The sequence below is a fragment of the Sphaerodactylus townsendi genome, linkage group LG15 (assembly GCF_021028975.2).
Source record: "Sphaerodactylus townsendi isolate TG3544 linkage group LG15, MPM_Stown_v2.3, whole genome shotgun sequence".
In the NCBI taxonomy this organism is placed as follows: domain Eukaryota; kingdom Metazoa; phylum Chordata; class Lepidosauria; order Squamata; family Sphaerodactylidae; genus Sphaerodactylus; species Sphaerodactylus townsendi.
In genome coordinates this window covers 4,819,937-4,839,395 of record NC_059439.1, presented here as the reverse complement: position 1 = coordinate 4,839,395, position 19,459 = coordinate 4,819,937, and the positions used below count along the sequence as shown (strand labels likewise).

Sequence of the window (19,459 nt, the reverse complement as noted above, 5' to 3'; positions counted from 1 at the left end):
CCCACCCCTGCAAAGATACAGGATAAAAAGCACGTGCAGTGCCCGATAAAACGAGGCCAGGCACTCTTCCAGGCCGAGCTGATGGGCGGGCACACCCTGTGTTGCAGTCCAGCCTCCTGAAACGGGGGCCGCCTCCCAGCAGTGGATGTGCCTCCTCCTCTGTTTGTTGATCAGCAGGAGCACCATGAAGTGACCCATATCTTGGACTCACGTTTGTGTCGCAGCCGCCTGCAGAATTTGGTGGCTTGGAAGCATTTCTCTGTGGTGTCATGCCATGTGTCCTGCCCGGGAGGTGGGATCCTTTCTCTCCTCATTCCTGCTCCCTGTTAATTACTGTGGTTGCTTGTACTTTGCTTCCTGAACAATGCCTTATCAGCTGGGGATGTGGAAACCTTTCTCTTCTCATTCCCCCTCCCTGCTGTGCTTATGTTTTTCCACTTTGATTCTCAGGCAATGCCTTATCAGCTCATTAGCCATTTGCTGTTGTAGCTCTGCCAGTGGTGTGGAATGTAGATTGATTTGAGCCTGAGGGAGGCTGCATCATCTCTGGACTGTGGGACGAGTGGGATGCCATCTCCTCCTTTGGAACTGGTAGCCGGAGTGGTGTGGGACGTGGGGCATGACATGGGGTATAATGAAGGGCACTTTGCTGCTTGTGCTTTAGTTCTGGCAATAAAAGTTGAAATGCTTATTCCTGATGCTGGTTCGTCATAAAGAGAAATCATCTAAACACAGAGTCCTGTATTGAACAGTCCAGGGCAGGAGTCTGCAACCTGTGGCTCTCCAGATGTTCATGGACTACAATTCCCATGGGAATTGTAGTCCATGAACATCTGGAGAGCCACAGGTTGCAGACTTCTGGTCCAGGGGCACAACACTCTGTTGCAGCTCAAATGACAGACAACCTGGCAGTGCCTGAGGACCAGCCAAGTGTAGACTGGCTTTGGTGAGCTACACTTTGGCAGATGCATGATGCACAGGGTTGCCAGGGCCAGCTTGGGAAATTCCTGCAGATTCGGGTGTAGATGCCAGGGGTGTAATGCCACAGAGTCCACTTTCCACAACAGCCATTTGCTCCACAGAATTTATCTCTCTGGTCTGGAGAACAGTTGTAATTCCAGGGAGTGCCAGATTAACCAAGTAGCAGAAGTAGGATATGCTACAGGCCCTGCATTGTTGAGGATCCTGACCTAAATGTCTGCAACCTGGTTGCACTGCAAATGAAAAAACTGAATTGGCTGGGATAGGTTTTCCGGGCTGTGGTCTGTTAGTTTTTGCTTAACGTTGCACTCACATCTATGGCTATCATCTTCAGAGGTATGTCACAGTAAGATGTGTTTCTCTCCAAAGCACACTGTGACATGCCTCTGAAGATGACAGCCTGCCCTGGATTAACCATGAAGCATAAGCACATGCTTTGGGCACCAAGGGAAAAGGGAGAACCACAAAAAGTGAAAAAAGGGCACCACCAACACAACCCCCCCCCCCCAACTTCTGCACAAATGCCTACATATTGGATAACGTGACTTATTGCACTACCTGGCTGAAGGGAAGTAGAAAGGTGGGGCAGAAACTGCACTCAAGCCTCAGAAAAGAACTGAAAGCTTTGAGAATTAAGATACATGTGCTAAAGTAACATAGGGTGCACGGGTCTACAATTTTCTCTCAATCCTTGGGCATATTTGCAATTTTGCATGTAGAAAACAAAGGAATTTATAACTTGCATTCCATAAATATGGAAAATAAGGCAATTTTATACCCTATTTTTAAATGTTGCTAAAGCAGTAACATTCCTGAGTTTAGGTTTGATACGATGTTGTGACATATTCCAATTTCCCCCAAAATGTTTCCCCACCTTCCACAAACTAAAAAGAAAAACTGGGAAAAACTTTCCCCCCTCCGTGGCTTCAAAATTTCACAACTCCCGTGAACAGCAGGTCTCTCTGTACTAGATCTTTAACCCAGCTCTAGGCTAAGAACTTCAGGGCTAAGCAGCAGGGGTCTTCAAACTATGGCCCTCCAGATGTTCATGGACTACAATTCCCATCAGCCCCTGCCAGCATGGTCAAGTGGCAGGGCTGATGGGAATTGTAGTTCATGAACATCTGGGGGGGCATAGTTTGAAGACCTCTGGCTAAGAGCAAAAGAACCAAGATGCCCACTTAGCTCACACCTTCAGAGTACATCCATGAGCAGAAAAGCAAACTCAGCCAAATCTTATTCGAATGCTGCTGGCACGTCTTCTCCCCCGCCCTTCCTACCTTTTCAAGAATCTACCCCCTTGTGTGTAATGGACTAGGCTTTCACACTAAATTAAAATGTGAAGTGAATTTATCTGGGGCTTTAATCCCATCAATACGTGGATGACTCTCACTGTTTCCTCTTTTTCTAGTACAGTGAAGCTGTGAGTGTCCTGAACAGGTAAGCATAAAGAAACTCAGCCCAGGGAAGATTGAACTGCTCTTTGGCCAAAGTGGTTGCACTCTACCTTAACAAGTACCTGGAGTATCTCACCAGGTGAGTTATTCAAAGGCCCTGCTCTGTAAGCTAACATGTTTACCAGCTAGCCAAGCAAGCAAAGATGGAGTCATTTCTGTAGTGGTGCTCAAACTCTGGGATTCCCTTTCTGCAGCTTACAGCCTGTGTAAGCTTCAAGGAAACATTGGAAGATGTTTTTATTCTCCCCAGACTTTTAGAGCCCCTTCCTCCTGTCTTGTTTCACTGTTTTTGCAATTTGTATTGGTATGAACCAGCTCATGGACTACAGGTAGAGTATACATGTTTCAAATAAAACATATTGAGCTCTATCAGTCTCCCTCCAAGGTGGGAGATGAATCACAAAGTTTCTAACTTGCTCTTCTTTATACTTGTTCTAGAAACATGGAAAGCCTTCCCCTTTGTGGCTAAAGAACACCATGGCTGCAAACTGAAACCGGAGATAAACTGCTGAGGCCAAGAGGCTTTAAATGTGCTTTATTTTGTTGAAGACTGAAAGCAGAACGTGCAAAAAGCAGCATCTGGTAGAACAGATGCACCCATGAAAACAGTAATAGAGAAATAAAAGGTTTATTGAAATCCGATTTAGTTTTACAGAACCTTAGTACAACATATATCAATTGAAATTTTTTTAATAAGACTTTGTGGACACCCCTGGCTTAAAAAGACTCAACACAAAGGGAGGAAATTCTGCATTTCAATCAACAAAGCTGATGTAGCTCTACTCAGCGAGCAGCAGCGCTGACTGGGGTCAGGAGGAAGAAGAGGGCGTGCGCTACCTTTCAAGTTACCCTGATCCCTAAGAACTCTTCAGAACTATTACCTAACTTACAGCTGCATTCGTGTCTCCTTATTGAATTGAGGGGAGGGAAGGGAAGGGCAGGACCTGTAGTGGCAAAGTGCCACATAACCAGGACGTTGCCTTATTGGCAAGCACCGTTATTGGGGAAGGAAGAGGCAGAAAGTTAAGACTGATATGCGCAATACCAGTTCAGCTCTGCAAGCTCAATGGAATGTCACTACAAGATGGCTGGCTGTCGTACCAGCTGCATGTTGAAAACAGCCCACAGGACATACTACAAGCACCAGTGTTTTTAAACCTTTGACAATCTGTGCTCTTATTGCTGTAAACTTCACCATAACAAAAGTTCTTCATAGCCAAGTTAGCAGCAGAGGTTACCTGGCTGACACTACATCTACACATCTGTTGCTTTTAATGACCAAGGGTGACCCTAGCTGGACACACATACACAAACATAAAAGTATTTGAATCTTGTAATTGGAAGATTATCTGCAAGCCCATGTAACCTACAGACACTACTACTCTAGTAACAATGTAGGTTCAGGCATTAAAAAATCTACCCTATTTTACTAGTGTGACAAAGGCGGCAGAACAGTGCAAAACATGCATCATCGCAGAGGATCAGGACAGCTTTACAAAATGGGATTACGGTTGCTATAGTGCTCAGCAGCTGTAACGTCTGCATGCCCCGCAACCCTTCAACTGCACTTCTGAGATATTCTGCTAGAAGCCTACAACAAGCAGCCGATTCCTAATTGTGTTTCTCGAACACATCCCACTGATTCCTATTGGACTTTCTGTATACTGGGCTTAGGGCTCCAGCCCTGGGTTGACAACTCCCTCCAAGTGTGGGAGAGGCACATTTTGAACAACCCTTACGAGGATTTTCCCTTTGCCAGCAGGTGACAGCTGAACAGGCATGCCTTTCAACACCTCAACCAAATGCTTTGTTTCATCAAGAAGTGATGTGATTCAACAGAGGCAAGGCTTACACATGCACAAGGGTAGTGTGAGAGGCACTCAGAACAGGGAGGGAATACGTTAATGACCTAACAGACAATCAGCATTTATTTATATTAACAAAACCCCAACGTTTGACACTACTTGTGGTGTGACAGGGTTGTAAATACTATAAGCAATTGGCATTCACAAGCGATATCCAAGGTGACAGGATCTGTTTTTTGGGGGAAAAGCAGCCTGCACAAAAACGTTATCAGCAGTCAAGGCATTTACACATTAGCGGACACTGTCAACTGTTTGCATTTTGCACCACAGATCAGACACAGCTGTTGAAAGGTCTCAAAACATGTGCTGTATTTCAATTACAGACCCATGTTGGACCATGCCTCAACTACAAGCCCGAACTGATTCTAGTCACTCTTTCCCCAGAAGAATCCTGTTTAATTCTGAGGTTATTAGACTTAACCGAACTTCCAACAACCCCAGAAAAGAAATTAGAAACCCAGTTAAACCACTAAGTTAAACAATATAGGTTCAGGCATTAAAAAATCTACCCTATTTTACTAGTGTGACAAAGGGTCCATAATTGACTATGCATTTCATTTGTTCAGCACCAGTCAGTGGCATGAAATGAACTGTTTATAATCCTGGCTTGGGGTGAGAGACTCGTCATTAAGGTCTGGGCCCCTCCAGTTGTTCTGCCTCACCTACTTGCCTAAGAACCCTTTACTAGGATGCACCTTTGAGAAGGGCAGACAAACTTGGCAGAGGTAGCTTCGGAGGGGACCAGACACCCTTCTCAGACACAGAGGGGACCCACCTTACTGCTAAGCAGCGAGTGTTCCCAGCCAATATCTTCAGCTTGAACCAATAGATTATGAATGATCATGAAATTGCATGAACTTAATTGCGTCATTGTAAATTCAAAGCTCTTTCATGAGCTCAAGATTGGTAGGCACTGATAATAATTTGGTGTACATTTTAATATTGTGCTTGCTGGGCTGGCAGCTCAAAATTAACCCCCTCAGCACTGCTTTTTAATATTACCCTGAATTACCAGGTGACAGAGGCTGCTGGTGATACTTTACATATGGGCAATAACAAAGTTGGCTCTTTACAGAAATGAACATTACTCTTCTAAGAATAGACACCTAATAAAAATAAAACTTGAACACAGGCCTCCACACAGAGCAATGGGGCTAAAAGTTGTTACACAGATTCAGTTCCAGATAAAATGAAACCCCCCACTCCAGATGATAAACAGAGAAACTGTGGAATGAGACCCTTTCTTCAAGTGAGAGATTTAATATTCTTTTTCTGGCCAACTCAGCTTCTAGCAAGAATAATGTGAGATGCTACCTAAAATACATCTTGAAATCCCAGTTAGCAGTGAAGTGACTTGGAGGACATTAAGCAGTGGGTAGCTGACATCAGTGTGGTTTCAAATTTTAATTTAATTAGTTAAACTGGGACTAGTAAATAGCCCGCCTGTGTATAACAGATCAACTACACAATGACCAGCTATTACAAAGTTGGGCATTTTTTAAAAGGAAAGCAGGATGTTGTATTGTGTCTCGTTAAGTGCGTATAGCAAAAAACAGGGCCTCGAACTTCACAACACAAAGTGATGTAAAAACAAATCCACATATTCATTCAGCTCTGTCACTTTGGAATGTCATTTTTTGTCAGTTTTAATTCTGGAATGTCAGTTGTAACTCTGACCTTAGTCAATCAGTTTTCAACAGGTTAATGCAAGCCTTGTAAAGAATCTATCATCACCATAAATAACTGACTAATACATAAACTATATTGTGACATCACATAAGCAGATGTTACTTGGAATCTGATTTGTGACTTTGTTTTACAAAGCTGCATTAGTCTGAGTTTTATAGCCAGAAAGTTATTTAATGCACACTAGTTTTCAACCAAAAGAAAAAAAATCTAGCAAAAGGTAGTAGTATTAGGGGAAGAAATGCAAGTGAAGACACCTGTGCACACCCATGCAATTGACTTACCCTATTATCAGAGACAAGAATTAAGGCTCCTGGCTAAACTGAAAAAACAAGAATAGACAAACCTTAAGATACCATTTCTCTCCCAAAGCAAAAAAGGCTGCAAGATAAGCAATACCCCAAAGATATATTAAATAATTCCCTTTTAAAAGCTACACTCAGTACTTAGGATAAATGGCAGGTTAATTCTGGGCATATCTCCAGCACAAACATTTTGGGGACAAGACTGTTTCCCTGCAGGTAGAAACCAGGATTATTCTTCTATTTGAAAGATGTATGACCTACAAAGAAAGTGTCAGGCAACTAAAAAAAAACCATAGTATTACTAAAACAAAATGGACAGGAAAAACCTTCATCTCATCAAATCCCCTGGTTTCAAATGTCTTCAATTACAATATTTCATAAATACCCCTGGTATTTAAATAAAATTCACAAGGAGGTAACATAGTTTGAGAAGATAATAAACAATCCTATTCATTTATATAAAACTCTCTATTCTATATAGAATATCAAGGATATTCTTGGCACATGGCTCTCAATGTTGCATATAAATGAGAAAGAGACATTGGTTTGCCTGTTAATTTCAATATATGGCCTCATAGGGTTCAACCCACCTTGGTCTTCTGCATGTATTAATAGAACAACAATTTATTTTAAAATCTTCATGGAATGGTATTTTACTTCAAAAAGTGCAGCATATTCACAAAGGATAGTCATTTCTCAGTTAAATAACATTTGGGGAAACAACTTTCATCAGGCTTGGCGGCTCTGTACCAAAATTCAGCTTTTTTGGAACCTAATTAAATAAAATGTTCAAAAAATTATGAGATACTGTATTCCCTTTCAAGCAAAACCAACCCTTTTGGCATATAGATATGATAGAACAGATTTCTCCAACTGGCAAGAACTTATGAACTTGCATATAGCTTGACCGAGGCGGGCCTGCACTGCTGGTATTATTAGAAATTACCTCAGCATTTGACATGGTCGATCATGATCTTTTGACCCACCATCTCGCAAATGCGGGGCTTTGGGGCACAGTTTTAGGCTGGTTGGCCTTGTTGCTTCGTGGTAGGGGACAGCAGGTGACGTGCGGGGGCAGGACCTCCTAGTGGAGCCTTATCATATGTGGGGTATCGAAGGGATGGCTTTTGTCCCCGCTGTTATTTAACATCTACATGTGTCCCCACACTCAGCTGGTGTGGAGCTTTGGGCCAGTTGCCGCCCGTGGCTCTGCAGCACTGTTTGGAGACAGTAGCTGGTTGGCTGAGGCAAAATAGATTGACACTAAATCCAACAAAGACAGAGGTCCTGTGGATAGGTCGGGGTGGGGGGGATACTGGGGGAGTTCCAGCTGCCAACACTGGACCAGGTGGCCATTAAAGTGGCTGCCTCAGTCAAGGGTCTGGGGGTCCAACTGGAGCCATCCTTGCTGATGGCTCAGGTGGCCCATACAGCAAGGGTGGCATTTTTCCACCTTTGCCAGGCATGGCAGCTGGCTCTGTATCTCTCCCATAACTACCTGGCCACAGTGATCCATGCAACAGTCACCTCTAGGCTGGATTATCATAACTCTCTCTATGCTGGATTTCCCTTGTCCCTGATTCAGCAAACTGGTTCAGCGCATGGCAGCTCAGCTCCTGTCTGGTGTTTTGCTGTGGGTGGGCCCAAGAGTAGTCAGCAGAAGAATAGGGACCACAAAAGGGGCAGAAAAAAGGCCCAGTCAGCGAAAACGAAACAGAACAGAAAGAGAGAAAGAAAGATCAGCAGGCCTAGAAGGCACACAAATACAAAGGGTTTGCCCTTTGCGGTCAACAGCAGACCCCAAAAAGAGCAACCCTGGACAAGACAGAGGGAGAGCACAGGGAGAAGGCAAGGGGGAAACCCCCCAACCCGAATATCACCCCGCTGTTCTGTGAGTTACACTGGCTGCCAGTGCCAAATCAGGTTCAAGGTGTTGGTTTTAAACTTTACGGCCATTAGCTGACTGGGACCCTCTTATCTTAGGGACCAGCTCTCCCCCTATTGCCCTACATGTGTCCTCCAATCAGCAGAGGCAAATCTACTGACCATCCATTGCCCCCCTGTGCTGCAGCTGGCCTCAACTAGGACCAGGGCTTTTATGGTGGAACACTCTACCTACTTCCATCAGGGTCCTGCAGGATTTGAAAGAGCTCCACAGGGCCTGTAAAAGAGCTATTCCACCAGGCACTTGGTTGAGGCCATCACATCATTTGGCCTCCTACATAACATCATCCAGTCTCTCCTCAGGAAAGGGTGGGAGAGAGTTGTGAGGAATGCCTCCAGCTATGGGTTTTTGTGGATTTTATTTTAATGTATTTTATTTCAATCATTTTAATCTGTATTTTATTAATGTATTTTAATCGATTAAATGTAAGCTGCTCTGAGTCCTATGGGGGAGAGCAGTATATAAATTTAATAATAATTTGATGGCTGCCAAATTACAAATAGCTCAAATGTGAAAAGGAGAAAAATTAGTTAATTAGTGAGGGACCTGTACTGAAGCATAGAAAGATGTCCTGTCTTTAAAGTCAATTTGACAAACATTTCAAATTTGAATACACTGCTGTTTGTCAATCAAACAATGATTTTACCATTAGCTTTCATACTAAATTTCGTCAACTGAAGATTTTTCACATAATTTTCTCATTCTCCCATCTAATGCTCCTAAATTAGGCCCTCAAATAAACCTCAACTAATTAAGGGGGAAAACAGAATCAAGGTGAAATAACTGGAACCCTTCATAAAAACCTCTTTTCAACCATGCCAAGCGAAACTGATTTTATCTCTAGGCATTCCATTTCACACAGGGCTACTTAACGGCTACTTAAGTAATGATTTTATCCCAAATTTTGATTCTTCTTGGTTGCGATGACTACTCTCCTTCAGCATCTGCAAATCTTATCACAAAGTCGGAATGCTATAATGGAAAAGGGAGGACTGCTACTTGTTGCAAAAGTTCTTAGTAGGTAGAATAAGCTGTGATCGCAAAAATACCTGCAGCAGCCCTCAACCAAGGTATATTTGTGGGAGGGCAGGAAAGAAGAAAAGCATGGCTCCTTAGCCATGCTGCAATGCAACTGCCTTGGACAGTTATGAATTTTGTCACAAGAACATAATCACATATGGATCCCAAGGGCAACAATTAACAAAAGAAAAATGAGGTGTTTTGTCACATCGTTGCTTATACATGATTGTACATTTCATAGAATTCATTATTATGCAATTTGCCTGCCTAAAGAATATTTTTTTGACATTCCAAATTTTAGATAGAGAGATTTTGCTTACTTCCACTTGTTCCAAATCAACCTCACCCTTCAGAAAGTCAAGATCTTGCTTTCTGAAGGAAGGGGAAGCAACAGATAACTTCCACCTGTCTCAGAAAGCTCTGGTTTATAACTGGTTAATTACATTGCCTGCTGGTAGAAAAGAAGTCACAAAAAGACAGTAACCTTTACTGTCACAAATTATAATCCAGCTGAAATTGGTCCACTCAAAAAAAAAAATTAGCATATCTTGAAGGCCAAAAGCTTTGATTGTCAAAGGCAGGTTGGGTGGAAATCTTTCAAATAAGGTTTACTGAATTTTTTCGTGCCATGAAGTCACATCTGAATTATGGTGAACTATACCCTGATCAGGATAATGACAGGAGATTTGTGAATTCATCCACAATTTCCTGGACCATCTTTAGTGCCTTGTGGATAGAAGTAGGTAGGCACCAAGTTCTAAATGGAGCATTCTAGAACAAAGATAATCCAGGAAATGGCAGATGAATCCACAAATCTCCTGTCATCTTTATCCTGAACGGGATATAGTAAGGTTTGGAAGGCAAGAGACATTCAGAGATTGGTTTGCCATTGCCTGCTTGTGCATAGTGTACTGGAGGGTCTGAAAACACATGCACCCACTCCTTCCTATTTTCTAGATGGCAGGACCTCTCTGAAAGTCTCTGGCCTTGAAAATCCTAGAGTTGTCGTAAGTCAGCTGTGATTTGACAGCAAGCTCAAACACATTTTCTAGGAGTTCATTCAGTTTTTCCCTGCATTGCTGAACCCATCATTTTCAAATTATGTAGTGCTCATCTATTTGGTCTTTTCACTATTTTCTTTAAGGCCACAATTCTGAACCATTTACATAATATCCATTTTACTGAAGTAAATGCACTAACTCCAAAATAGTAAGAGAAGCTTTCAAAAATTACAGCAGATCCCTAAAAGTAAAAACTCAGAACCACCCAACAGAGCACTGAGGATGGGCCAACTATTAAAATTCCATTTTCATTAATAGCCATTAGGTAAACTCTAATTTCACTAGATAAATACAACTATAAAATATTTATAAACAGAGCAACAGTCTGGCATTATCTAGCAAGAGATCAAGCTTTACTCACAGTTTTAACTATTGCACATGGCTCCAAGTGTCAAAAAAATTAAGCAGATTCATACTAACTAGAGAAACAAACAAAAATGCTTTAAAAAAGGAAAGGCTGGAGTGGTGTTATGAGATTTTCCACAATGCAGATTATGAAGAAACCTCTGCTAAGCACAACCTGTATGAGTACTTAAAAGAGGTAAAATGACCTCATGATTAAATGGGGTATACAGGTGATGCCAGAAAAAGGGTCAGAGAGCCTGTGCTAAAACTGGACTTTTCTTCAGAGATGGTCCTTCTTCTGGTTTTTGTTCTATATTGTATTTTAGCAGGGACAGGAATCAAAGATTCCAGCTGTCTAGTACGTGTGTCTATCACATACTATAGCTAAAATAACTTTGCCTGTGGTGTTGGTCAATCCAGGTAAACTATTTAACACCCAGAAGGTGAACCTTCTTGAATAATCCAGTGCTTTATCCAAATGGCTTAGGCTACTATTAGGGGACCACATGGGAACACAAACAGGTCTTTCTCAAACTCTATTTATTCAAGTTAGCACTCAATCTGAGACCGCGGCATCCTTCTCAAGCTTAAGGAATGACGGTGTATCTCCTGCATCTGCCGAATCCGGTCCTTCTGCCACATTAGGTTTTGTGGCATTGGGTATCGCTGGGTACCATGCAAGGACCGGAAAGGGATTCTCACATGACAGGCTGTTGCTCGACAGCGAGGTTGGGGCATGGGAGGAAGCAGCAGCCAGCGTTTCCTCTCAGCACAGTAGCGGTAAGCCTCTTTCCTGTACTGTTTGTCTATGTCGTCGCTGTTCTTCCACCCACCTATGATGAACACGTCGTCTTTGTAATAGCATATAGCTGCCCCTTCAATGCTAAGAACCTCCGGGGGCAAGCTTTCCAAAATGTCATCGGACACCTGGCCAGAAATCTTCCTCCGAGCCTCTTCATGATCCATGGGATAGCTTCTGGGACAAGATGAGGCTGTGTGATAAAAGTTGGTATTGGCCACAGCCACCTGGAAGCAGCAATAATTATCCAGGAGTGGCAGAGACTCAATATCCTGCCACTGTCTTGCATCTACATCGTATCGGATGATGACAGCCCTTAAGCCATCTTCGCTGTCACCATCCACTGGCGTGCGGGCAGCCATGTAAACAAACCTGTCATCTACGGTGATCACTTTGACATCTCGAAGTATCTTTGGCGCAGACTCTAAGTTTTGCCACTTGTCTTGATCTGGATGGTAGACGGCTACGTCTTTAAAACCAGGTATAAAATTTCCATGCCCCCCAATGCTGTACAGGTTTCCCTTCACCTCAGCGAGACCAAAGGAATGCTTCCTCGTGATTAGGTTGGAAACCTGCTCCCATACATTTCGATTTGGGTTGTACCTTTCCACAGTCTTGGCAAAGCCAGGCTCCATGGAACCTGCTACGTAAACATAGGATTCTGTCACTGCAACAGCATGCCCGTCAAGATGATTGTGTATGTGTGGCAAATTTACCCACCGGTCTTCATCAATGAAATACCCCACACATTCACTCAAATAGTCACCTCCCTCAGACACGCCACCAATTACCATAATAACATCCATGTTTTGCCCAAAACGAGGAAGCAAAGTTACAGATGAAGTGACCTGTTGGAAGGTACCTAGCTGCAAGTTCTCAGCCCTGAGAGCATGGCTTTCCACTGCTTCTGACACAAGCTTGAGGCACACCTCATTGCTTGACACTAGCCTTTCAGATTTGACATGACGGGTCAAGTAAGTGGGTTTCATCTGAGGCAGCCGCAGAAGTTTAAAGAGTTCCACGAAGTACCTCTCTCTTTCATCAGGATTCCTTTGAACCCACTTCACGACCATCTCAAAAAGAACTTCCTCTGAGTCCACTGTGATGTCTAAGTCTGAAAGCCAGTCTCTGATGAGGTGGAAGGGGAGAGTGTAGAACTCCTCATCTTGGATGACTTTGTAGAAGTTCCTCCTGATCATATCTGCAGCTTTTAGAGCCAGTTGGTTCAAGGAGTACATGTGAGCCAAACTATGGATAGCCACAGAGTTGGAGAGACTCAGCTTCTTCTTGAGAAATTCTCCACAAAACTCTTTCAAACGTAGCAACAAAAACCTGCAACATAAACACCAGCTCAGAGTTAGCTCACAAATAGAACTAAAATACTGTACAGTACAGTAAACCTTTATTAGGCATAAAGAACTAAAATACTGTAAATAAAACATTCAGCACCTGCTTTTGGATTGGCACCAATTTGAAGTGACAGTATACTTCCCTTTGCAGACACACAATAAGAAGGTCCTCCTCCTCTGGTTTATTCCTTTATTTTTTAGATTTACTTCCCACCCGTTACTCCAGTCTCAGGGTGGGATAAAATAAAAGCCACAATTAAAAAGCCATACTATAAAAGCCAATCCTAAAACCCATTTTAAAAGCCCCTGAACTCTAAAACTCCCACCCCAAAAGAGGGAGGAGTGTACAGGACCCCTTGAAGCCCACCCACCCCAGTAAGATGGGGAGGGGGGAATCAGTCAAACGCCTGGGTGAAGAGGTCAGTCTTCACCAGACACTGAAACTCCAGGAGAGAAGGTGCCTGGTTGGAGAGCATTCCACACTACTGGGGCCACTGTTGTGAAGATCCTTTGGTCTGCCCTTGCACACACCCCACCTCCAAAGGGGTTGGGACAGTCAAGTGGGGGCCCCTTTCTGACCTCAGTGCCCAGGCAGAAATATATGGGTGGATGTGCTTTCTCAAGTACCACAACTGGTTAGGGCTCTATAGGTTAGTAAAAGCACTTTGAATTGGGTCTGGTAGCACATCGGAAGCCAGTGCAAATTCCTCAAGATTGTGGTGATGTGATTGTGGTATGAAATACCGGTCAGCAGACAAGTTGCCATATTCTGCACTAGCTCGAGCTTCTATCTAGATTGACCTCAAAGGAAGCTTCACCTATAGTGCATTACAATAACGCAATCTGGGGTTTACCAAACAATGGATGACTGTGGTCAGGTTATCCCAGTCTAGGAAAAAACAGAGTTGGCACACAAGCTGGAGGAGTTGATGGGCCTTCCTGGTTGTTGCTGCCATCTGGGCTTCCCCATCCAGGAAGACCCCCAAGGTCCTGTACCCAGTTCCTCTGGGGTAGACTCACCACTTCCAGCACTGGGTGTCTTCCTGGGATTAAATCTTAAATTACTGACCCTCATCCAGTCCATGGCAGCTGCCAGGCAGTAGTCCAGGTTTGTTCTCATAGCTTCCAACTGAGCAGAAGCAGGGAATAAAATGAACTCTGCAAAGCTGCAACTCAAATGGGCCACACAGAGGACAGATAGCATTTGCACTTCCACACTAGAAGTAAACCGTTTGGGAAGAGAGAAAACCTTTGGAAACCCACTACATTCATTACATGAGAAGCAACCATGTGTCCAGCTATGTTGTCTGTCTTTCAAGATTGTGAAATGGGCAAAAAAAGAATTATAGTGCTATCGACCATCTTTTCTCTGTCAGCATATTTCAACTTCTTTCTCTCGTCTTCATTGTTCTTTCCACTCAATCAGCTGCTAAAAGTTAACAGAAGATAAAGAGAAACTATCCACTACTAGTTGAAAAAGTGAAGGCCAAGACCCAAGAAGGCACAAGTCTGGCCAGCAGAACTTCAGACAACAAGTGCTGTGTTAAAAATGCAACACAGCAGAAGGAGAGGGCAGACCTTTCCCTACTCGTGTTAGTTAGACATCTAAAGAGAGGCTGTTTTCTAATCTTTTATTGATAGTATTATGCAAACGCTAATACATCAACCTATGGCATAAGCCGTAGACGAGGATAAAGCATTAGGCGAGAAAACTACTGGATCACGACCTCATAGCCCGGAAAACCCTCCCTACCCAGTTGATCTGAAGAGGCCAGCCACAGATGAGGGTAAAGCATTAGGCGCAAAACCCACCAGACCCCAGCCACGAAAAGCCCGGAAAAGCCACCACAGCCGTTCCCTGCCGTCTGAGTCGCTGCTCCCCCTTCCGCTGGACGTGCGAACGGGGCCTCTGAAGCAACTGTCTCACCTGTCGGCCAGCTCCAGGACCTCGTGGACGTTGCCGGGGCTGACGCGGACGCGGCCCGTGTACATGAAGCTGATGACTGCCTCCACCGTCTCCGAGTCGGGCCCGGCCTCGGCGCTCCATTTGCGCAGCTCCACGCGGCCCGAGCGGGACTCAGCGAAGTCGCCCGACAGGAGAGGCGCGAAGTACTCGGTGGCCGCCGCCAGGACCGAGCGGTGCGCGCGGAACTCGCGCGGGGGAGGGTCGTTCGCGCACCCCGCCGCCCCCTCCACCTCCCCGCCGCCCCCGCCGAAGGCCAGCGTGACGTCACAGAAGAGGCCCAACCGCCGTTGCTCGTTCTGCCGCCAGGCCAGTTCGGAACAGTGAGCCCCGCACGAAAACACCTCCGAGTCCGGCTCCGCGTCCGGCCCGGCGTCGCTGTCCATCGCGAGGGGGCCGCCTTCGGGGCCATGACCGCTCCCCTCAGCGTCGCCCGCTCCAGTCGCCGCCATCTTGGAAACAGGGCTCTTTCCTTTCCGCTCCGACACGTCACATGCGGAACGACAAGATTTCCGGCAGTATACTTCGGACAACGCCATTGGCTCTTTCAGAGGGGTTAACGTTCCCGCCCACTCTTGAGAAATGGCGGTTACTTGCTGGCTCCGCCCATTGGCTGCTGGCACCGGCCCCGCCCATTTACTCTCAACCGTCACATCAGCTTCTGGTGCGCCTCAGGTGGCTCTCGAAAATGAAGGAAAAAGACGCGTGTTTGTGCTAATAAAGGTTGCAATAAATTATCATTCACACACCCCCAGACGCTATTTCAAATGTTTCCTCATAACATTCCTCAGTTTTGGGCTGACAAAAGAAAACTGACGTCTCTTGGAGCCAGGGTTGGGGGAGTCCCTGAAGATTTGGACTAGGATAGGGCAAATTTGGTTCAGGGAGAGCTCAGTGATGCCATAAAACCTGGATGTGGAGTGGATGTGAAGTGGCAAAAGGAAAAATTGGAGAGCATGACAAAAATAACTTCTATACCAGGTGGATGGATTCCACGCAGTACATTTGACGTGTCCAAGGATTTACATCAGCTGTGTTCTCCCAAGTGAAGGACTTAAGCAAGAGTGTTACCACAGAGTAACGTGTTTAATAATAGTTAGCTAATAAGCTTGAGCCAACAAGAAATAATTAAATAAATAATTTTTATTCCAAACCAACAGAGGGTCTGTTTTAGAATCAGAGGAGTCGCCCTGAGTATACAAAAGTCACAGTTCTTATAGGATAAAGACAGCTGATGCATCATAAATGTTGCAAACCCAAACCCTGTCAATTCATGACGTTTCAGTATTCCCATCATTGTTAATCATGGCGATACATTGTTAAATAGCATTCTTAAGAATATAGTTTCTCACATGGCTTGACTCTCTTTCTTTGCTTTAATTCTGCTTGGTCAGTTATTTTCCTCTACACACACACTTTCTCAGCTCGTTGCCAAGTGAAAGTATCTTTTCTTTGGACTGTGGGAAGAGACAATAGGGGCTGTTTTGGAAAGCAAAGTGTCTTTTGCTATTTCTGAGCAATAATTCTTAATACTAAAATGTCTTCAAGAAAACTTGCTTAAGTTATATATAAGTATACTTCAGTTGAAATAATCATTTAAATGCTTTATTTCTATTTTCTATTTTCTGGGTCTGTGCTTTAGTTGAAGATATTATTTTCATGAGCCTTTTACTTGCACACAAGCATTAAAAAGTATCTTTTTCTGGAATGCAGGAACATTGAATGCTTTTCTCTTAACAAAGACACTTTTTCATGATTCTGGGCAATGACTTTAAGCTGTACTTTTGCCTGAACCCTTTTCTCTCCATTATTTTCCTAAATAATGGGGAGAAGGAAGAAATAACCTTCTGGTAAATCTAAAATCATTTCCTTTTTCTCTTTCTCTCTCTTTCTCTCACTGTCTACCACTTTCTATTTCCTTCTTACTTTCACTCCTTTCCTTCTGCGCTTACAAGAGGTTGGGCAAAATAAAATAATTATTTATTGTGTCCACCCTCTGAAGCAGCCATGTTCTCTAGAGAAACTGATCCATGCAGTCTGCAGATTTGTTGTAATTCCAGGTTCCGCCTGGAGGTTGGCAACCCTAGACACAAAACAGGGTACTGCTGTTAGCACGGGGTAACGTGTTTAATAAGAGTAAGCTAATAAGCTTGAGCCAACAAGGAATAATTAAATAAATAATTTTATTCCAAACCAACAGAGGGTCTGTTTTAGAATCAGAGGAGTCGCCCTGATTATACAAAAGTCACAGTTCTTATAGGATAAAGACAGCTGATGCATCATAAATGTTGCAAACCCAAACCCTGTCAATTCATGACGTTTCAGTATTCTCATCATTGTTAATCATGGCGATACATTGTTAAATAGCATTCTTAAGAATATAGTTTCTCACATGGCTTGACTCACTCTTTGCTTTAATTCTGCTGATCAGTTATTTTTCTTTACACACACTTTCTCAGCTCGTTGCTAAGTGAAAGTATCTTTTCTTTAGAATGTGGGAAGAAACAATAGGGGCTGTTTTGGAAAGCAAAGGGCCTTTGCTATCTCTGAGCAATAATTCTTAATACTAAAATGTCTTCAAGAAAACTTGCTTAAGTTACATATAAGTATACTTCAGTTGAAATGTTTAAATGTTTTATTTCTATTTTCTAATTTCTGGGTCTGTGCTTTAGATATGTTTTAGTTGAAGACATTATTTTCATGAGCTTTGTCTTTGCACACAAGTATAAGAAGTATCTTTTTCTGGAATGTAGGAACATTAAATGCTTTTTCTTAACAAAGACACTTTTTATGATTCTGTGCAATGACTTTAAGCTGTATTTTTGCCAGAATCTTTTTCTCTCCATTATTTTTCCTAAATAATGGAGAGAAGGAAGAAATAACCTTCTGGTAAATCTAAAATCCTTTCCCTTTTCTCTTTCTCTCTCTTGCTCTCACTTTCTACCACTTTCTATTTCTTTCTATCATTCTTTCTTTCTTCTGCGCTTATACTGCCAGGTTCTGATCTGCTCTGCTGGGAGCGCTGCATGTACCCACATGACAGCTGTTTCTGGATTCTGCCTTATACTCAGAGGCGTACGGGGGTAAATGGCCCCGGAGACAAATTGTCTCCAGACGCCCCCCAGGCTCTGCCCCTCACTGCTGCCGGGTGCCCTCACCCTGCCCATGTCCATGATAGGGCAAGGGCACTTGAAGACAACCGTGCTGCCTCGTGGCTCTGAGTGCCCTTGACCCTGCCCATGTCACCATGAACATGGGCAATGTCTAGGGTGCCCAACTTGACTCCCCTCCCTCTCCACCAGGCTCCCAGCCAGCAGTCCCTTCTGACCTTCCCTCCAGGCAGGCCAGAAGAAACTGCAGTCCCAGGCCTGGGAGACCTGCTTTTATAAGCACTGAGGCCGGGGTGGGGCTTGGGGGGGGGGCAGGAAGGGGTGGTACTTTTATAAGCACTGAGGCCACACACACCCCACAGTGCTTATAAAAGCAGGTCCTCTTGATAAGCTCTGCCACGGTTAAGTAAACCATTTCTAGAAGATTTTTAAGTGTCATAGATTTATTCTTTCAAAACTGCAGTTTAGGGAGATCTCCTGTGACTCAGGGAGGAGTCTCAGAGCTTTATTGTTTGCAAACATGACTTATAACTTTTCCATTAGACCCTTCCAAGCAAATCTTCCAACATTATCCATTGGTTGGGCTGTGAAGACGTATAGATTGCCTGTCATGCTCTTAATCTTTCCTCCCTTCCATAGCGCACCTTTGCTTTCTACATCTCTACATTCTACATACTCTTTATGTCACCTTGCCCTGTACCAAGATTTGGGTTGCTATATCAACCAAGCCTGTTTTTCCTCCGTTATCTCTTTTGGCTTTCATTTTGCATTCTTTTACCCTTAGCTATCAGTGAATTTACAGCTTCTTGCAAGAGCCAGTGTTTTGCTTAAATCTTACATCTAATACTTATAACAATGCACATAATAAAATGGCTTGCCTAAACACACACACATATATATTCCTATCACTCTGACTGGGTATTTCAGATGAACCATGCTATGCCTCTTTTATGAAAGGAGACCCCCAACCCCCCATAAAAATCTATACCTACATCACTGATTAGTGGCCAGCCCACGATCCCAAGAGGCGGTTATGAGAGTGTTAACACCCTGTTTTGTATGTGTATGGTGTGCACAGTTCAAGTGTTTGGTTCAGCATGACTACAGCTGGGACAAATGGAGTCCAAATAAAAGACAGCAGACATCAAACACTAACATTGTCATTCCTCCCCACACCATTAATGGAATGCAAGCAGAACAATAGGTCTCTTGCCAGAGACTCTTGCCAGTCCCATCAGGACTCATGTCATCTTTCCCCTCTAGAAATACCCATTGAATAACGCTATTATTATAACAGTACCTATCCCTCAATAGACCATCAGGATTTTGCCCTGCTTTGAAACCATTTCCTATGGAATTGGCTTCACAGTCAGCTGTTTCATGTGGTTTTTTTTTCAAGACCAGAAGCTATTATTCAGAAGACTCTGGGAACATGCATCACGCTCAGACAATCTCATCAATGTTCTCATGAGGCGCACTTATCCCCCATTACCTTAGGCTACATTTCACCCTTTAAATTAGGAAGTTAACTGGACCGATGTGTGGTGACCTTATCCATACACCCACATGTTTT

General features: G+C 43.7%; 1 protein-coding gene and 1 long non-coding RNA gene across 2 annotated transcripts; one reads left to right on the top strand and one right to left on the bottom strand.

Moving 5' to 3' along the window:
- The first annotated feature begins 79 nt into the window (after positions 1-79).
- Positions 80-3,080, top strand: LOC125444623. The gene is made up of 3 exons (XR_007246235.1): positions 80-292; positions 2,393-2,517; positions 2,877-3,080. It is a non-coding gene; the product is annotated as an uncharacterized LOC125444623 (long non-coding RNA).
- Positions 3,051-15,245, bottom strand: KLHL11 (kelch like family member 11). Its single transcript, XM_048517134.1, has 2 exons — positions 14,741-15,245; positions 3,051-12,796 (listed from the first exon to the last, which is right to left on the bottom strand). Exons 1-2 carry the CDS (start codon positions 15,226-15,228, stop codon positions 11,215-11,217), a joined length of 2,070 nt encoding a protein of 689 aa, XP_048373091.1. The 5' UTR covers positions 15,229-15,245; the 3' UTR covers positions 3,051-11,214.
- Positions 15,246-19,459: the final 4,214 nt, after the last annotated feature.